Source organism: Palaemon carinicauda, chromosome 2 (genome assembly GCF_036898095.1).
Source record: "Palaemon carinicauda isolate YSFRI2023 chromosome 2, ASM3689809v2, whole genome shotgun sequence".
NCBI classification, from domain to species: domain Eukaryota; kingdom Metazoa; phylum Arthropoda; class Malacostraca; order Decapoda; family Palaemonidae; genus Palaemon; species Palaemon carinicauda.
In genome coordinates, this window is record NC_090726.1 from 116,906,244 (window position 1) to 116,925,239 (window position 18,996).

At 38.9% G+C, this 18,996-nt stretch overlaps 1 protein-coding gene and 1 pseudogene across 1 annotated transcript; one reads left to right on the top strand and one right to left on the bottom strand.

Annotated features, from left to right (window-relative positions):
* Positions 1-572: 572 nt before the first annotated feature.
* Positions 573-1,785, bottom strand: LOC137619589 (uncharacterized; annotated as a pseudogene).
* A 14,928-nt stretch (positions 1,786-16,713) lies between these two features.
* Positions 16,714-17,184, top strand: LOC137619597 (uncharacterized). The gene has a single exon (XM_068349776.1). The coding sequence runs from the start codon at positions 16,714-16,716 to the stop codon at positions 17,182-17,184; it is 471 nt and encodes a 156-aa protein (XP_068205877.1).
* Positions 17,185-18,996: the final 1,812 nt, after the last annotated feature.

The following is an 18,996-nucleotide window of genomic DNA, read 5'->3' on the forward strand; positions in this document are numbered from 1 at the left end:
TTCCTTCCAAAATTCCCGAAGGGTGAGATTGGAGTTGTCTGTGACATTGAAGCATTTCTTGAATAAATGCTTCGTGTACAGTTTTTTGAAGTTAGAAATAACTTGATGGTCCATGGGCTGGAGGAGTGGCATGGTGTTGGGTGAGAGATAAAGGACCTTGAGGAACCTGAATTCATTAAGAATGTACTCTTCGAGACCAGGAGGGTGACTAGGGGGCATTGTCGAGGACCAGGAGACATTTCATTGGCAGGTTATTCTCCACCAAATATTTTTTGACTGCCGGACCAAAGCACAGATTAACCCATTCTGAAAAGAAATGCTGGGTAACTCAAGCCTTAGCATTAGCGCGTCACATCACTTGCAGTTTTTCTTTCAAGATCCTTTGGCTCTTGAAAGCATGTGGGGTTTCAGAGTGGTGCACCAGTTGTGGCTTGACCTTACAGTCACTGCTGGCATTGGCACACAAGGCTACAGTTAACTGGTTCTTCATGGGTTTATGGCCCAGTAGTCTCTTCTCCTCTTCCGTGATGAGTGTCCTCCTGGGTATTTTCTTCCAAAAACGGCCAGTTTCATCATAGTTGAAGACTTGTTGGGGGATGAAGCCATGTCGGGCGATAACTGAGGCCAATTTGGTTCAAGAATAACTTTGTTTTAAGGACACTGTCCAACATATCATACGTTGAGCCCCATCTTGTTTCACAGTCTAGTTTTGGAAGTGATATGGAGCTGTTCTTGAATATTAAGCGCATATTTTGTGTATGCGTCTTATTCACCACTTTCCGCACCCTACATAAGATATGTTTTACACTGTCTGTTTTCAGAACATCATGCACACACAGTTGCATGGTTTGTAAAGCGCACCTTACAGATGTAACACTTTTAGCTGCTAAGTGAATGTCATTTACTAAGTCATCTAACTTATTTTCAGCAGCTTCCAATACTTGCTCATCATCGTTTTCTTCATTGTCACTCAAAATTTCTTCACTGTTTCCTTCCTTCACATGTGTATCACTCTGCATCAGTTTTCCTACTTTGATTGCGTTTGCTCCGTTATCTGTGGTTAACGAGTAAATTTGTTTTTCTTGTATTCCAATCTTATTCAAATAAGCTAGCAAAACTGATTTGATCTCTTCAGCTGTTGCCCTTTGTGTCATTTCCTTTACGGAGGCTGTCACTACCTTCAATTTGCCATTGATATCAGACTGCACGTTCACTCCAAGGAAATGACGCCCACGTCGGGTGCAGAGATTTAACTTCACACAAATCAAGCGCTTATCGAACTCAGTCCTTAACTCAAGTCTTTTTTTTTTCTGCGGCTTCAAGAGTCAGAGACCGAACAGCTCTTTGACTTAATGACACACCAAGCTTATTTGCAATGGGACTCATAAGCTTTGACATGGCTGTTTTCTCAAAAACAGACAAGGGCAATCCGTTGACAGTAACTGCTTCAACGACAAGTCCCTGCATCTCTTGCTTACTCATTGCATATTCTATCACTTCCGTTTTCTTTCTTTTTGCACACGAATCTTCGCTAATCATACTGACAAAATAATTAGATATATTTTCTCTCTCCCGTTTCCTAGACTCATTGTTTTTGGCATTGTCCAGGAGTTTCTTATATTCCTCCACATGTCGTCTTTTCAAGTGATTACATAACGGCTTTGAGTGAAATTCTGCGCCGGGCTTCAGTGTGTATGAGTAACCACATCCAGACACAAGGCAACTTGCTGAATTCTTCGTAATGGAGAAGAGCTCAACACCAACAAACTCTTGGTGCCGACCCATTGTGAAAATCTGTAAGACAAAAAAAATAGCATATTAGATTTAAAAACGAAAAAAAAATGTGCCCATGGCTTGCACACAAAAAAAAATTTCTCTCTCTCTCTCTCTCTCTCTCTCTCTCTCTCTCTCTCTCTCTCTCTCTCTCTCTCTCTCTCTCTCTCTCTCTCTCTCATGGCTTGCACACAAAAAATCTCTCTCTCTCTCTCTCTCTCTCTCTCTCTCTCTCTCTCTCTCTCTCTCTCTCTCTCTCTCATGGCTTACACAAAAATAATCTCTCTCTCTCTCTCATGGCTTGCACTCAAAAAATCTCTCTCTCTCTCTCTCTCTCTCTCTCTCTCTCTCTCTCTCTCTCTCTCTCTCTCTCTCTCTCTCTCTCTCTCTCTCAAAACTATTATAATTTTGCTTGAATTCTTTAAACAGGGAAGAGAACATCATTTGAGTCTTACCTTATGTATGATCAAGCTTCTCTAATGAGTACTGCTTCCGTAGCACAAAAGCAGAGTGTAGCGGCAGTCTTTCGGGCAGCAATCAGCAGGCCTCAGTGTCCTCACGACGGCGCTAGTGTCCTGACCTGAGCTGATGTAGTGAGTGTGCAGACCAAGTACTGACTGATGAATGATGATGAATGGAGGGGTTATAAATGCGTTGTCACGCGTGTCAAGGCTGGGTCAAGGCCAGGGTAGTCTTCTCACCTGAGCCGGTAAGCCAATAAGTAGGTGGGGTCCCTGCCCAGCCTTGCTTTGACGGCTGCCGGGGCCTAGGAGGATTAATACTACTGGAGATGCCTTGACTCAGAATTCTTTCCTGAACCCTTGAGGGCAGGGTTTGGCCAGATTCACCCCTTCAAACTGTCAAATCTCGATCCCAAGTTAATCCTCCGACAGCGTACTGGTACTTAGTCTGTTTTACCCAGACTTTTGTTTATAGCCGATAACTATTTTCTTGTGCTATTTTATTAGCGATGGTCCCTTCCTGTGATGCTTTATCAAAAAAAAAAAAAAATAATAATGTTAAACTTGTTGCTCAACTTATTTGTGAATCAGTTACAAACTCCTTGGAATAATGAACTACAGTAAAGTCGTTGACCTTTATAGCCGTCTATGGATGACATTGAACACAGCTTGTGATGATCTCACAACTGTTGTTACTGATTTTTGCCTAAAGGCAGGCAACTGATTTTTTACAACCAAGAGCAGCACAGGAAGGAGCCATCGCTAATGAAAGCACAATAAGGGTTACCGTCTCTAAACAAAGGTCTGAATAGAACTGACTACAAATTCCAATACAGTGACAGAGATTAACTTGAAGGATCAAGAACTGACAGTTAGAAGGGTAAAAACCTGGCTTCCCTTAATCCGGGTCAGGGCATCTCCAGTTATTTTTCCTCCAAGGCCGGGGCAAACCCCAAGGGGATATGCTTTAATTAACACCTCAATGAGAAGACCTGCTAATCCTTTATGGTCACACACCTGGTTGACTTGGGCAGTGAGTCACCGCCCAAGTCAACCAGGTGTGTGACCCTGGGCGGTTGGGCGGCGGGGGGCCGGGCTTGGCTGCTTGCGACACCTATCTGAATTTGGTACAGAAATGGTATGATTAAGTACGGAAAAAAAAAATCGTACTTTCGTACTGAACCGAACTCGAAGGAAAATATCGTACCGTAATATCGAACCGTACTTACATCCCCCAAAAAACCCGTGCCATACCGTAATATCGTACCGAACCGTACCGTACTACATGCCCTGGTTCAGAATACGAAAATACAAGATGTATTAGATACTTATGTGGGAGGCCAATTAAAAGATTAAAAAAGGATTTTCCTTTGAAATAATCTTTCAAATGTGTTTAAATTTCTTGAAGGTCAGGAGGTAATCTTTCAGCTTGTAAGTTAATAGTTCGACTGAGAAAGTAATTTTGAAGACAAAAACTGAGCATTTCATAATTTGAGTTTTTTGTTTTAAGAAACATTGAGAGCTCCGCGGGCTACATTTAAACACGTTGCAGGCCGTATGTCGCCCGCGGACCGCAGGTTGCCTATGTCTGCCCTAGAGACTGATCATGTATTCGTATGATCAACACCTAAGCCCCCCTCATCCAAGCTAGGACCAGGGATGACCAGGCAATGGCTGCTGATGACTGAGCAGGTAGACATATAGGTTCCCCCAAACCACTCCCTTAGTTCACAAGGATGGTGATGTTGCAGACAAAACGAGAAACCATCAAGCTTGACTGTTGACAGTGACTCGAACCCCATTCCGGCAAATTGCCAGGCAGGGACGTTTCCAATAGACCACCACAACCCCTAAAAGTTATTCAAATTTAAACGGAAATCAGTGGTAACTAAACTATGTTATGCTCAAGATGGACGAAAAAGAATATAAGGAAGAAGAAAGAGTGAAGAAAATTCTTCACATTTACTGTCTGGCATATACTGTACAATAATTGATTTAATAAAAGAGAAATCGGCAAAAGCAGTGCTTGCCGGAAAATTAATTTCCTAGACAAACAAACGTGAATATTGGTTTGAGAAATGTAAGTGAAATAAACATAAATGATAATGCAAAATTTGCAACCTAAATCAGAAGAAATCATTTACCCTGAAATACAGTGCTTAAGGAAACATTTTAAGAACCATTTCATGCAGCTAGTCAAGTCTACCGGAGAATTTTACCTGTCGTGACATCATGAACAAAATCTTGATGGATGGGATATGAAATGGAGAGGGTAACTCAAATAAATCGTGCAGGAAATGGAGAAGGGTAGCTAAACTACATCATGCAGGAACTAAATAAAAATAAGATACTGTAGGATGTGTTTAGATGAGGCTGTTTTTAGTACCTGAGCACCACCCACATAAGTGATGTCATTGTCACGTCACGGGCTATCTATACTTCCTTCCGCTGAGAGTCAGTTGCAATGAAGATACAAAACCATGCTGACTATCATTTCCTGATCCCGTCTAGCTTTAGATCCAACATGGCGCAGTGAGTAGGATGCGAGCTTCAACGAAGAATTAAAGATTGCCATGGTGTCAGCAAACACAGAAAACCTAAGGGGGCAGTGCACCATAGATGAGAAAACTGTTGAAGAGGCAGCCCTGGATGACCCAGCATATCAGCTACTAGTCGCTCGAGTGACTGCATGGGACTAGAAACCGAAGAAATCTCAAGAAACTGCAAGTCAGAGGCCCTTCTACGGCATCCGAGAACGTTTATCTACATCTGGCAACCTGGTCACATATTGCTTCAACAACAACTGCATCCTCCTTGTCATTTCCGAAGGGCTCCGCCATCAGATAACCCCCAACCTCCATGCTGGACATCAAGGCCTAGATACAATGTTGAGAAGAGCGAGACATTCAGTCTATTGGCCGGGCATCGAGGGTGACCTCCAGCATCATCGTTCACGGTGTACATTGTGTGACGCCCACTCACCATCACTTTCTGCTGAAGTCATGAAAATGACCCCTGCCCTAGAGTATCCGTTCCAACAGACTACCATGGACCTGTTTCAGCTTGAAGGACACAGGTATATGGCATATTGTGACAGACTTAAAGGCTGGCTAGAAATACCCCACTTCCCAATGGCACCTCATCTGCAAAAGTCATGAAAAAACTTAGGCATTACTTCACTTGATCGGGAGCACCTGAACAATTGTCTACGGACGGCAGCACCGACCTGGTGAACGAAGAAATGATGACCTTCTACAGGAGATGGAGAGTTGAGATGCACCTATCATCGGCCCACTACCTGCAGTCAAATGGGAGAGCCGAGACCGCAGTTAAGTTTGCAAAGAGGATAATGAGAACAAGTATCAGCAGGACTGGAAGCCTCAATAACGACAAGGTATACGCTACAGTACCTAAACACGTCCTTAAGGGGTATAAATAAATCTCCGTCACAATTGGCAACTGGGAGACAGCCACGCGATGGTGTACTGACCGCAAAACTCAACTGTATGATAGACCACCACTGGAGAAAATCCATTAGAAATAGAGAACTTCAGGTAGTAGAGAAAAATGAGAAGATAATTGAAAGTGGCACCGACAGGAGGCTAACGCCCTTACAGCCAGGCACACACGTTAAGATTCAGAACCAGATGACTAAGGTCTGGGACAGGCTGGGAATCATAGTTGAGCATTCAACTGCCCGTCAATGAGACAACAGGGGCCACTCCTACCGACAACGAAGTGGTTCATGAGCGTAAGTCTCCTCCATCAGCGCCAGAGGTACGGCCTCCAAGGAAAAGAGAGGACCTTGTCTGAATGAACGATTATGTATAACTATCTTTGCTTTGATTCTGCATTTATACAATGAAAGTATTTTTTGTTTTTGTTTTACTGCACTTAGACGTGCATTGATTTCATATTTGCAAAATTACTTTCTGTATGTGATTTTGTGTTGATGTTGCATTCACAATTCATTTTAGTGCATATCTTGCAATGCTGCTGTAATCATTGTTTCGCTTGATGTTATGTAATGCTGTTGATGTTGCGCTCTCCCCCGCCCCCCCCCCCTCTCTCTCTCTCTCTCTAGTTATCCTAATGGTACCATTAATCATTACGGTTATGATTTACCATACTTGTCTGATGTTTTTCTTTAAGATTGCTGAGCATTTCATTTGTAATGCCTGCTTTTGATATTGTCATTTATAAGTTTAGAAAATATTACCTTCCTCGTAATATTTTGGGTGAAGATGTAAGATGTGGTAAGATGAAGCTGCTTGTAGCACCTGAGCACCGCCCACATAAGTGATGACATTGTCCATGTCACAAAAATCAGTTGCGAGGAAAATACGAAACCACGCTAACTATCATTTCCCGAGCCCGCCTAGCCTTAAATCCAACAGATACAAATAGAATAAAGAGTGAAGATGATTCTTTACAATGATCACCTTTGATTTCTAGGCCCACAAAAGAGAAACAGAGAAGGTCACTGTGTATTGGAAATTATTATGAATCTTAACCTTGTGGTTCTGAGCTGTGACCTAAAATGCGAAGGAGAAATCGCGTAGTCTAGTGATAGTTAAAAAGTACCATTGTAAAGCAACGGATGTAATGTGCAAATGTAATCATACATAATCTTCAAGTTCTGAACCTAAATATCCAGGACCCCTTCAATGTAAATTATTTGAATAAAGTAAAAAAGTCTTTGGACTCAACAACATAGAAGGAAGATATACAAAAGAAAATTATGTTACAACTTTACTATAGATAGAAACCGTATATAAATGAAGAGAAAAAAATTGTGGAAACAAACAGGATTTAGAGCTACTTTTGGAGCACGCACCAACATACTAGATCTGCAGTGGAGGAAGAAATTTGAATATGCTTATACAAAATGCAAATTATGTGAAGAGGAAGAAGAAGCTTGGATGCATTTCTTATTAGACAGCAAAAAAATAAATATCATTAGAAATTAGTGCATTTTACTAAAGGTGCCCGTATATAATCAATATTAACCATCCTGGTATTGTCGAAACTTTTGAACATCTCCGGCTAAGATTGAATGGTTATTCAATGCTTGAGAAACAATTGACATGGTTGAAGTTGAATCAATAAGAATGTCTAGTCTGAAGCTGATATTGCACAAATGCACCAAATATACTTCACTTTTAACCCAGTCGTCATCCTAAAGTAGGGGACAAGAACTTCAAGTAGGTGGAGAGAGAATTCTCTTTAAAGTGCATTCGTCATTATTAGGAATTGTCTGCATTGTGGAAGATAAACGTGAATTATCATAATGTCTGCAACTAAAGAAAATCAAATAAATGACTAGGCCTACATCATTCTCCTCGAGAACTATAGAGAAAGGTTCCAAAAGGCATGAACTGACATACAATTACACACACACACACACACACACACACACACACACACACACATATATATATATATATATATATATATATATATATATATATATATATATATATATATATATATATATATATACTGATAGAGAGCGAGAAAATTCTAACTGTGACTAAAATTGTAATGATGTGTCATATGGGCGTGGGGTGGAAATTTTTTCCACGCTTTATTTTAGTCACCCCCGTTATTCCATTTTTTAATTTTTGTTTGTTATTTTCTGGGTTTTACGCATCTCGTTTTTCTTTTGTTTCCTTTGTAACCTTCTTTATTATACCCTTAAATATTCATTGCTGCTAACATGTCCATCATTCCCCTGCAATGCTTTACCTTTCATCACCTCATTCCTCTGTAGATGATTTTATCTAATTTCGTGAGCTCACAGTACAATGCTCTGACGATGCAACCGGCCGTCGACAATTTTTAAAACAGAGCTTGGTTGTGTTCTGTTCCAAATGCTCTTGAAGCTTTGGATGTTTAACCACAATTGGTTTGTATTTAAGTAACTCTTTAATTTACGTAACTCATTGATCTTAGCTTATTGCTATTTACATCTCGGTACCTATTTATAAGTCTGTTTAGCTAGGATTGTTTCCTGTGTTATTGAACATCACTAAACGCCACTTAATTTTTTTTTTTATGTATATTAATTTTTATAAGCCAGACAGTAGGATTTCTTTATAATAACTTTCCCCAGGAGTTTCAAGAATGATCCTTGTATTTATAAAAAGGACCCTTCAGCGAACCACGTACTCATGGAAATTTGGAGAAGAACCACTCGACCGGCGTGAACCAACTCAGCGGCAGCAGGCAGGAGGGTTCGGGAGCGCCACTTTAAAAACAGGAAGCGTGGAAGACGGACGTAGGCATAGCCCCTTCAACTTGGACGCCGCTTCAACTTAGGCATCGCTTCAACTACCTGTTGGTCAACCAATTACTAACCAACAGTATGCCTTGCTTTGAGCCATTATTTAGAAGATAAGCTGACGAAGACAAAACACGTCAGTGCAGAACTGAAGATGCACCGTGTTCTTAACAGTTCACAAGATGCTTCCACTACAAAGTCTACAATCAACCCTCAAGAGCATGAGTACTAATTAACAGTGCTCAACCTTGGCCAAGGAACTGTCCCCCCCTTTTTTTCTAGCCTTTATTTGACGATGTGTACATTTAGCTAGGAAGTCATGTTCAGACTGTCTGGTTTAATCATTCAAGGCGTGTCCGTTACCATAAGCTGTGTTCCCGTTCCCCTCTATCAAGTTTGAAATGTTTTGCCCAAGAGGAATGTGTTCAAAGTAGTGAGTAGAACTTTTGGTATTATTTCAGTCACCATTTTTACTTTCATTGGTTGATTAGTCATTTGATTATTGATTTACGATTTAATTGATTTGACCATTTTCTTAGCATTTTTCATTTTTTCATATGCCATGCGGTCTTTATTCAAATTTCAATTAGGTAGTTTTGCTGGTTTTTCTTGTATCAGTTAGGTGAAAATTCCTGTGGTACTTCATGGAAATAAACGCCATTTTTAGGTTAAAATTATTAACTGTTTTTAACTTAACCTTTACATTTTGAAATGACTAAATGAGTTATCTCATGAGGTGAGATATGATTCAAGGGTAAGTTTATATTTACCTCAATGTAAAGCTATCGGTGTCAATCCTTTATTGTAATGTTCTACGGTATTACCTCCTGGTGGTCCTTAGGACGTTTTGACTTTTACAGTACTGCTCCGCCTAACACTTTGTGAAACTGTTGTTAACGTAACTGATTCAGTCCAACCACATTTGATTGGGATTTACTATTCTGCGCCCTGGAGTAGTGTCTGAACATCAAGGTGATATCGGTGCCGACAGTCCCGGTATAGAGTAATCTTTGGACTTGAAGGAGTGCAGGGAAAGCAAACCGCCTTCGTTGCAGTTCTCTAGTTTGTCAAGTGTGAGAGTGTTGGCGCTCTATCCTTCAGGCTCGAGTCCAGAAATCAGAAACGGGGAGGCCTTTCCCGGAATTATTTCCCACACGTGGAGTAATAACCAAAACATACAGGATAGGAGGTGGAGAATTAGACGAGGGTGAACTCGTATGAAGGATTTATTGTCCAAGTTAATTTTCACAATTAAAATAAGCAGAAATCTTCTTCAAAGCGAGTAAATTAGAAATTTAAATCTTGAGGGTGCATAACAGAAGATTAATAAGTTTCTCGCTGGCTCTTAAATGATTCATCAGACAAATACAATGGAATTTACTTTTAACTGGTACATTAATATACACACGCCGGGAGACATTTAAATTAAAAGAAACTATTGGACATCATATGGTGTATGGACGTCCGCCATGGCTGCGGTAGGCTTACCATGGCCGGTGGGCCTAGTGAGGGTTGTCTACTCACGAGTAGGACTCGAACTTAACTGCCTTTTCTAGCACAGTCTGTGAGTTCTTATTTCCCCTACATTGCTGTGGGGGGGGGGTGTCTGGGTTGTCTCGCCTATGGGTAGCAGGTGACGTAACCGCACCATACTGGTTCTCACTATGCGTCCCTTCTCCCCACTGTACCTGTTGACATGGAAACGGATGCAGTACACGTGTGCTTGGGTCATCAAAAACCCAAGCAAAAATGAAAGCAGCTCGAACTACTTCCCATAAACTCATGGATCAGGGAGACAAGGTAATAGCTCGGCAATATCCGCCCTACTTTCTGCGCATTTACTTTACTGCTTAGCCTTTGTTTGAAATAATATATTTGTCCGTGACGGATGCAAAAATTGCAATAAAGTATCGCAGTGACAATTAATGCAAAAGAGTGGGATATTTATGCAGTAGTTTCATAAAAGTTTATTATACGACGTTGTAACAATGTATTGTAATAAACTTTTCATTGCCTAAATAAATGTAATGTAATCTGATAGAAATATGAAACCATTAAAAATAGAAAAAATAAGTGAGTTGTATGACGTGCTCATCTGAAATTAATAGCAAAAGAAATAAATTTTGACATGGGAGTCCACAAAATTAGGATTCAATTGATCATACACGATTTTATAACCTGATGTGCCAGGTAACTTTCTTTTCAGAGTAGAAGGATTCATGAAAATTATTGCTGATATGCTTAGCTTGGAAAGAATTTTTCTTCACTCTTCTTTCCTTCAATATTTTGGTCTAGCTCCCAATATTATAGTCAACGCTGAAACCTTCGGTAATTTTTAACGCCAAGAAGGTAGTAACATTTCTCCTTTTGTCACTCGATGAATACAAAGCTTTCTTTACGCCAGTCACTTTATTTGTAAAAACATTTCATGTAAAACGTTGGATGTCAGACCGATGTAGCGGTTTCAAATTACCCCTCCACATCTTATCTCCCGGTAGTTTGAAATAGGTTTCAGGCTTGAAACCGGGTTCAAGCTACCCCCAGGGGTAATTAAACACCGGTTTTAAGCTATCACACTGGTTTCGAACTACCCGCTCTCGTTTTTGCGTAGTATCTCACCATATATAAACATTAATCAATTACTTTGATCAGGGTCAACACAAAATTATTAGGTTACATGTATATACATGTACGGTTTCATCTACTAGTGTAATACATTGATGTTATGTCTTTATCCGTTTATCGTTTTGTACTTCTTTTCAATCATTATACTAATACAGTAATAAAAGTACGTTTGATACGGCCATTGTTTACGTGTTTTTTTTTTTTTTTCAAAAATAAACAAACTTATATGTTGTATAATACAAGGTCTATAGATAGACCTTGGTATAATACTAATGCACACAAGTCAAGCATTTAAATTATTAATTTTTAGTAAGCCAGAATAGGTAGGATTATAATGTATGTACATTCCTTTAGAGCTGCAAGATTTCTCTAAGTATCTTGCCCAAAATCCTGCCTCCTACTCACTCCTTACAATGTTACATTGCCCTGCCCTTAAGTCCCAATATGGCACCTCGACTGGTTTATCCTATGCCCAATGACCCTCACCTGTTTGGAAGCTGAACCCAGATGAGCCCACGCGACCTAAGGGTCGACCATTCGTGCAAGAGCCGTGGTTGTAACCGGTTTACGGACCTGGTCAGTCAATTTGCATTGATCTGGCTAACCCCCACTCGACCCCCAGGAAATAGAGGACATAGCATAAGAGTCTTAGTGTACCTGTCGGCTGGAGAGAGGGAGGAAGACGATCCTGGGAACTGCGCCAGTGATACCTGATCTGCCAAGAAGCGAGGAAAACCACTGGGTGGTCCTGAAGACAAAAGGGGCAAACAACAAGCTGTAACAGCCATTTAAGGACAAAGGATGTCTTTCAAGTAAAAAGTGCAGGTAAACCACGTGCTTCTTAAAGTTTCCCCCATTTCAGATTAGCTTACATTCATTTTTACTTGATTTAGGTTTAACTGGCTTTTACATATTTCGGGCTGAGTGTGTGGGATTTGGTGTAACAGGAATCACCTGCGACTGACATCATCGAGGCCCCAGCCAGGGCGGGCCACACCTGCTATGCATCCAGCTCATCCTACGCCCGAGCAGCCTCCGGCCAGTCACTCTACACCCAGCCCACAAGCAGTACGGGAGCCACGCCCATCACGGCGCACCAGAAGGCCAGCGTGGATGAATGACTACATGTGACGTCGTTAACTGTCATATACCTTCTTTTATGTAATCACGTACATTACAGTAGCATCTGCTTATATTTTTATTGTATCTGCTCCTCATATTATTTTATGAACATGTATTGGTGTGATACTGTTATTAACACACATTCGGGTTCCCATCAAATGTCATCTTCAATGTGTTGTATATTAGACTTGGTATGTTACATCTTCAAGTAAGTCTAGGTAAGTTAACTTTAAAATAGTTTATTCTTTAAAAACAGTTATTAACATCTCCATCACAGGAGTATAGATTGTTTGGTCGGATGACCATTCCGTATGACATCTAAGTAAGAACTGGCTAAAATATCGATATCACAGATATCGTATAGTCAGTTATCTCAGCATTTAAACACATAATGTAAACTAAACATTAATATAGGAAGACACCTGCATCCGGTGGTGACACAACTCTTTCTCACGATTCGTATTTGTGTTTATTCTTCATAAAAATGTTACATTGCTGAGGTTTGGCATTAGCATCCTGGTTATGACATGACTATGGCATTTCTCACACTCGCTCCTCTTCCATATTGACCTCTTAGGTCATGTATTTGAACATGTAATATCAGTTAGCTTCAATCAATCAAATTATGAGTTTGGTGAACGAACATTCTAGTAATATCAGTCAGATTATGGAAGTACAAGATTTGTTGGCAACGTTAACATATAATGATTCAAAAATAGATCATATACATAATAGAATTGCACATTTCATTGAGAAATCAAAAGACCATGTGGAAGCTATTACCTTAGCGACTAAAGGTGTACTGTCACCGCATTTGTTGCCGATAAGAGACTTAACGTTAATTGTGGAGAACGGATGGGAGAAATTAGGTTATATTCCTTTGTTAGACGCACGTAGGTTAGAATTTTATTACAGCCTGATTACAGTAAGCGTTGAAAATCACAGGATTATGATTACAATTCCCTTTGATTCTTCCGATGCCTGGCAATCTTACAGGATATCACCATTTCCGACTTTCATGACGAATCACTCATATTCAGTAATATCCAGTTTGACAGGACACGTATTGATTTCCCCAGACAAGGAAACATATATGGTCATTAAAGACTTAAATCAATTTTAAAGTTAACTTACCTAGACTTACTTGAAGATGTAACATACCAAGTCTAATATACAACACATTGAGGATGCCATTTGATGGGAACCCGAATGTGTGTTAATAACAGTATCACACCAATAAATGGTGGCAGCGGTGGGATGGACGGATATCCTATAATTACAGCTGGATACATATCAATGTTTTGTACAACAACAAATGTATCGGCAAACGCGCTTACCGACCTTGAACTGAACATGAGTTACGCCTATTACATTCAATTCATTATTTCCTATACCCGAGAGCCTTACTCCGGACTTTTCTATAGGGAAGTATTTATTGGTGTGATACCGTTATTAACACACATTCGGGTTCCCATCAATGTCATCTTCAATGTGTTGTATATTAGACTTGGTATGTTACATCTTTAAGTAAGTCTAGGTGAGTTAACTTTAAAATAGTTTATTCTTTAAAACCAGTTATTAACATCTCCATCACAGGAATATAGATTGTTTGGTCGGATGACCATTCCGTATGACATCTAAATAAGAACTGGCTAAAATATCGATATCACAGATATCGTATAGTCAGTTATCTCAGCATTTAAACACATAATGTAAACTAAACATTAATATAGGAAGACACCTGCATCCGGTGGCGACACAACTCTTTCTCACGATTCGTATTTGTGTTTATTCTTCATAAAAATGTTACATTGCTGAGGTTTGGCATTAGCATTCTGGTTATGACATGACTATGGCATTTCTCACACTCGCTCCTCTTCCATATTGACCTCTTAGGTCATGTATTTAAACATGTAATTTTACCTATATTATACATGTATTACCTACACATTGCATTTTATACTATCGACAGCTATGTATCTGTCTCCTTATGCTTGCGCATGCATCCATATCTGTCTCCTTATTCTTGCACATGCATCCAATTTAATCCATGTATATCCATGTATTATTTTTTATCATTGCCTCTCCACGTATACCCATGTATTAATCTCGGGGGGGGGGGGGGAATGATGGAGTACCTGCATAAGTACGATATGTTTTTCCATGGCGGGCAGGCGTCAAATGAGTGTGCCGGTTGCAGAGAGCAACTGTGAACATTCTGTACCTCAGGACGCAATAAACCACATGCCTCCACCACTGTGTATATCTTGTCCCACCTTGACATCCAATAGCATATAATTTGTATCATTTTGTACCTTGCTTTACCTTCCTTCGTGTCATTTACCTTCCCTAACTTTTTTAACTACCGTTCCCCATGTGCCTAGCACGTGTCCTTGTCCTACAAAGTGAATTGGGGCACCGTAATTTTAAGCTTTCTTATAAGTAGCGTAGAAACTTAATTTCACCAAGTCCGTTTCATTCCACGTGTTTATTCCGAGATGGCGGATCTTGTTTACAACCCAAACTATAAGGTACTTATTTTCTGTTTATGATACCGCATGTAACTTACTGCATGTTTTGTCTCATTAACTCGGTAGTTTTATTTGTAACTTCATCGTTTAATACTTACAAGAGCATCATTGATTTAATTTTCATCCCTTGCATTTATTAACATCACTCGTTAATAAATGGACAGCCATCATCGTCCTATACATCGGTCACTGAAACCAGCCATACTTCAGGAAATGCTGGCACAAATCTAGCTGAACTTATCCAGAAATTTGATAAGTTCGTGAGACAGATGAATGACAATTTTTACGTTGTCAATAACAATTTAGCAGAAAAGGAAGTCGAAATTAACGAATTGAAGACGAAACTACTATTGGTAGAGGAGAGAATTGAAGCCTTGGAAGTTGCCATACGTCGTAAAGACAAATCCTATGAAGAGGGGCGAAACGTGTTCCCCGAAAAGAATATACTATTAATAGGAGATTCATGCCTACAAGGCATAAAATCCAAGGACCTTGATGACCACGTGATTGTTAGGACCCTTCAAGAGGCAAATGTGGATTTAATAAAATCATGGATCACAGAGAAACTCAGCTATCCCGTTAAGGTATGTATCATATATTGTGGCGTCCAGGACCTTCTTGATGAGGACACTACCATGGAAGGAATCACTGATTGTCTTGGCACCTTGGTTGCTGAACTCAAGAATGAAAACGAAAATACCGTTGTAAAACTCTGTGAACTAGTTCCCACTTTGAAGTTAGATGATCTGGCAGGTAGGAGTAGTTTATTTAACGAAAATATATGTAAATGGTGCCGTGATAATGACGTAACCTTTATCAAAACTAATGATTACTTTAAACTGGGAACTGGTGAGGTATCTAGATATGCATTGCTATGATTGGCATGAAGATTCTGATTATGATAATTTGAGTATAATCGGTGCAATAAGATTGTTAGATGCTATATCTTCTACATCTCAAGTAAAAATAGTTTCAAGTGATTTGTCAAACAGAAAGCATGTCTTCAAAAGTTAATACAAAAAGAAATGCGCCCTTTCAGGTGAAAGATAGTAATCAAACAAATAGGACTACATTACGAAATCAGAATAGATTAAGGATTGAGAATCGTGATCCTCATTATTCTCAAATAAACTTCAATGCCAGACACAGATTCCCTGACTCACGCATTTATAATATAGGACATGGAGATCACCATAGGGAAAATAATTATTGGCTACAAAATCGCGAAGCTCATTATAAAGCTCATTACCAGCAAAATGGCAAAATTTTCATGAACAGAAGTAGAAAGGGATGTTTTAATTGTGGCGAATTCAACCATGTTCAATCCAACTGTAGATTTGACCATAAAATAACATGTAATGTATGTCAGGAATATGGACATAAGAGTAGACTTTGCACCAAATATAATCATAATTATCATTAGGTAGTACGCCAAGATGGCAGTGCCGCACAGAGTAATTATCTGAAAATGTTTTATATTAATGCACAATCTTTATTATATCACAAACACGAAATATAGCTTTTGGTAACACAACGCAAAATTGATGTATTGTGCATAAGTGAAACATAGTTGTCTTCGAATAGGAGTGATGGTTTTGCTAATATATCATCATACAATTTATAGAGAGGACCACAGCAGAGGTGGTGGGGTGTGTGTGTGTGTGTGTGTGTAAGAGACCATTTAAAGGTAACCGAGTTTGACAACGGCCTTGAGAAGCAGGAGGGAGTTAAATGTAAGTGGTTAACTCTACAGCACCGCTATTTACCCTCAGTTATTATTGGTTGCTTCTACCGCCATCCTAAATCTACTGTAGATGCTCTTAATTTCATTTTAGACTCTCTTAAAAACGTAGCCCTGAGGAACAAACCTATTTTTATATTCGGTGATTTTAATGATGACCTGAAATCTGGTAATAAAATGGCTGGGCTTATTGATAGTGTAAAGTTAGACCAACTGATCGACAGGCCTACTAGAGTAACTTTAAATTCATCAACTTTGATTGACCTCTTCATCACTAATAACAAAACTATGGTAACTAAATTAGAAATATTGCCGGGCCCAATCGCAGATCATGAAGCAATTAGTATTTTAGTGAATATGAAAAAACCAAAGCATTCTCCCATTTATAAAACTTTCTGCTGTTTACGGACTACATATTGTAACTTACTACTTAATGAAGTGAACACACTAAACACTATCTTGCATGCAGATGACGTAAGTATTCAAGTTAATACGTTAACTAACGTCATGAACCTATGCATTGATACTTACGCTCCCATTGTGACAAGACAATTACTACGCCCCCCAGCCCCTTGGATATCAGAGCAAATAAGGTCTGTGATAAAAGAAAGAGATCAAACACAGTTTTCTGAAACAAGATCCTTATAATGAACTACTCAGGGAGAATTATAGAGATAAGAAAAAGAGTTGAATTAGTAATTGATGCTAGTCGTAAAGAACATTACAACAATGAATTTGAAAACAAATATAAATGATATCTCAGCTACATGGAAAACAGCCAAAAAGATGCTTTCGAAAGTCACTGATAATGATCCTGAGTTAACTGAAAACAGCGAGGATATATTAACCAAAGCAGAAAATTTTAACGATTTTTTTTTTTCTAGTGTAGGAAAAAGGACATTTGAAAAATCTCAAGAGGATTTGGCAAATAATGATATCATATTGCAAGGTAATCAGATTGATAATTCTAATGACAATTTATCTGTTTTTATACCCTCACCTGTTGACTGCGAGACTGTGATTTTAACCATTAAAAGCATGAAGGAGACCAATGCGTGTGGACCAGATGGAATCTCTCTCCGTTTTATAAAAGATTCATTATTCATTACAGCTTTTTATCTTACGATCATCGTTAATACATCAATAGTAACTAATGTATATCCTGAAATGTGGAAAATTCCGTATGTAGTCCCTGTCTATAAAAGTGGAGATAAAGATTTAGTGGGTAATTACAGGGCTATCTCATTGCTGACTGTCCTGTCAAAAATTCTAGAAAAAATAGTGGCTAGACAATTAACCTCATTTTTAGAATTATATAAGTTTCTTTCCAAAACTCAACACGGTTTTAGACCAAAATTATCTGAGACTGCATTACTCCAAATATCTGATAAAATATACAACAATATGGAAAATGATATTTCTCTACTTTTGCTTTTGGACCTATAAAAAAGCTTTTGATAGTGTTAGTCATGGAATTTTACTCAGAAAATGCGAAATTTTGAATATTGATACAGCCTGGTTTCGAAGTTATCTTAGCAACCGCCATCAAATTGTTAAAATAAAAAATACTCATTGAAGGTGATAGTAACGATTTAGAAGCTATCGTGGGACGAGCTAACAACATATTATCTATGGCCAAAGTTTACTTTAGAAAAAATGGTTTGTTATTAAATACTGCGAAAACACAGAGTATCTTTATATGAACAAGGCAATATTTAAATCGCATTAATCCGAATCTGAAAATAAATTTTGAAGGCAGTCAAATCAAACCCCTAAGCAGTGTTAAGAACCTTGGGGTTTTCTTCGATAATTATATGACTTTTGAGACACACATAGACAAGATCCACAGGAAAGTTATGGGAACCTTAATATATTTGAATAGAGTGAAAAATTATTTTGTACCCCAAACACGCTTAATTGTAGTACAATCTTTAGCTCTAAGCTTGATCAATTATTGTCTCACCGTCTGGGGGTCAGTGAATAATAAGCACCTGAGTAAAGTACAAAAACTACAGAATTTTGCAGCTCGTGTGGCCCTTGGGACGGTGAGTAAATATGAACACATCACCCGCATCTAATAAAACTAGGCTGGTTAAAAATGAAAGAGAAATACAAATATGATGTATGTATTTTAATCTTTAAGATTTTAAGAGGTATTTTACCAGAGTGGCTATATAATTTTGAGACTGTAAACTCCATTACCAGACAGGCTAACAACTCGTTCGAAAGGAGAGTTCGAACTGATATGGGATCGAGAGAGATGACAGCGAGGAGTCCCCATTTTTGGAACAGTTATTCTGTTGGCCTTGAGTATACCAGTCTCTTTAAAGGAAACTAATTCGTTACCGTCTTTTAAATACAAATTAAAGACACATCTTTTAAATGGTATTTGATCTTTATATTACATCTTGCATTTAATATTTTAGCTACTTATATTTATATCTATATCTAAAAGTGTTA

Bases quoted from the DNA above. Each gene is read 5' to 3' on its own strand.
- LOC137619597 (XM_068349776.1), top strand. From the start codon at position 16,714: ATGGCTGGGCTTATTGATAGTGTAAAGTTAGACCAACTGATCGACAGG.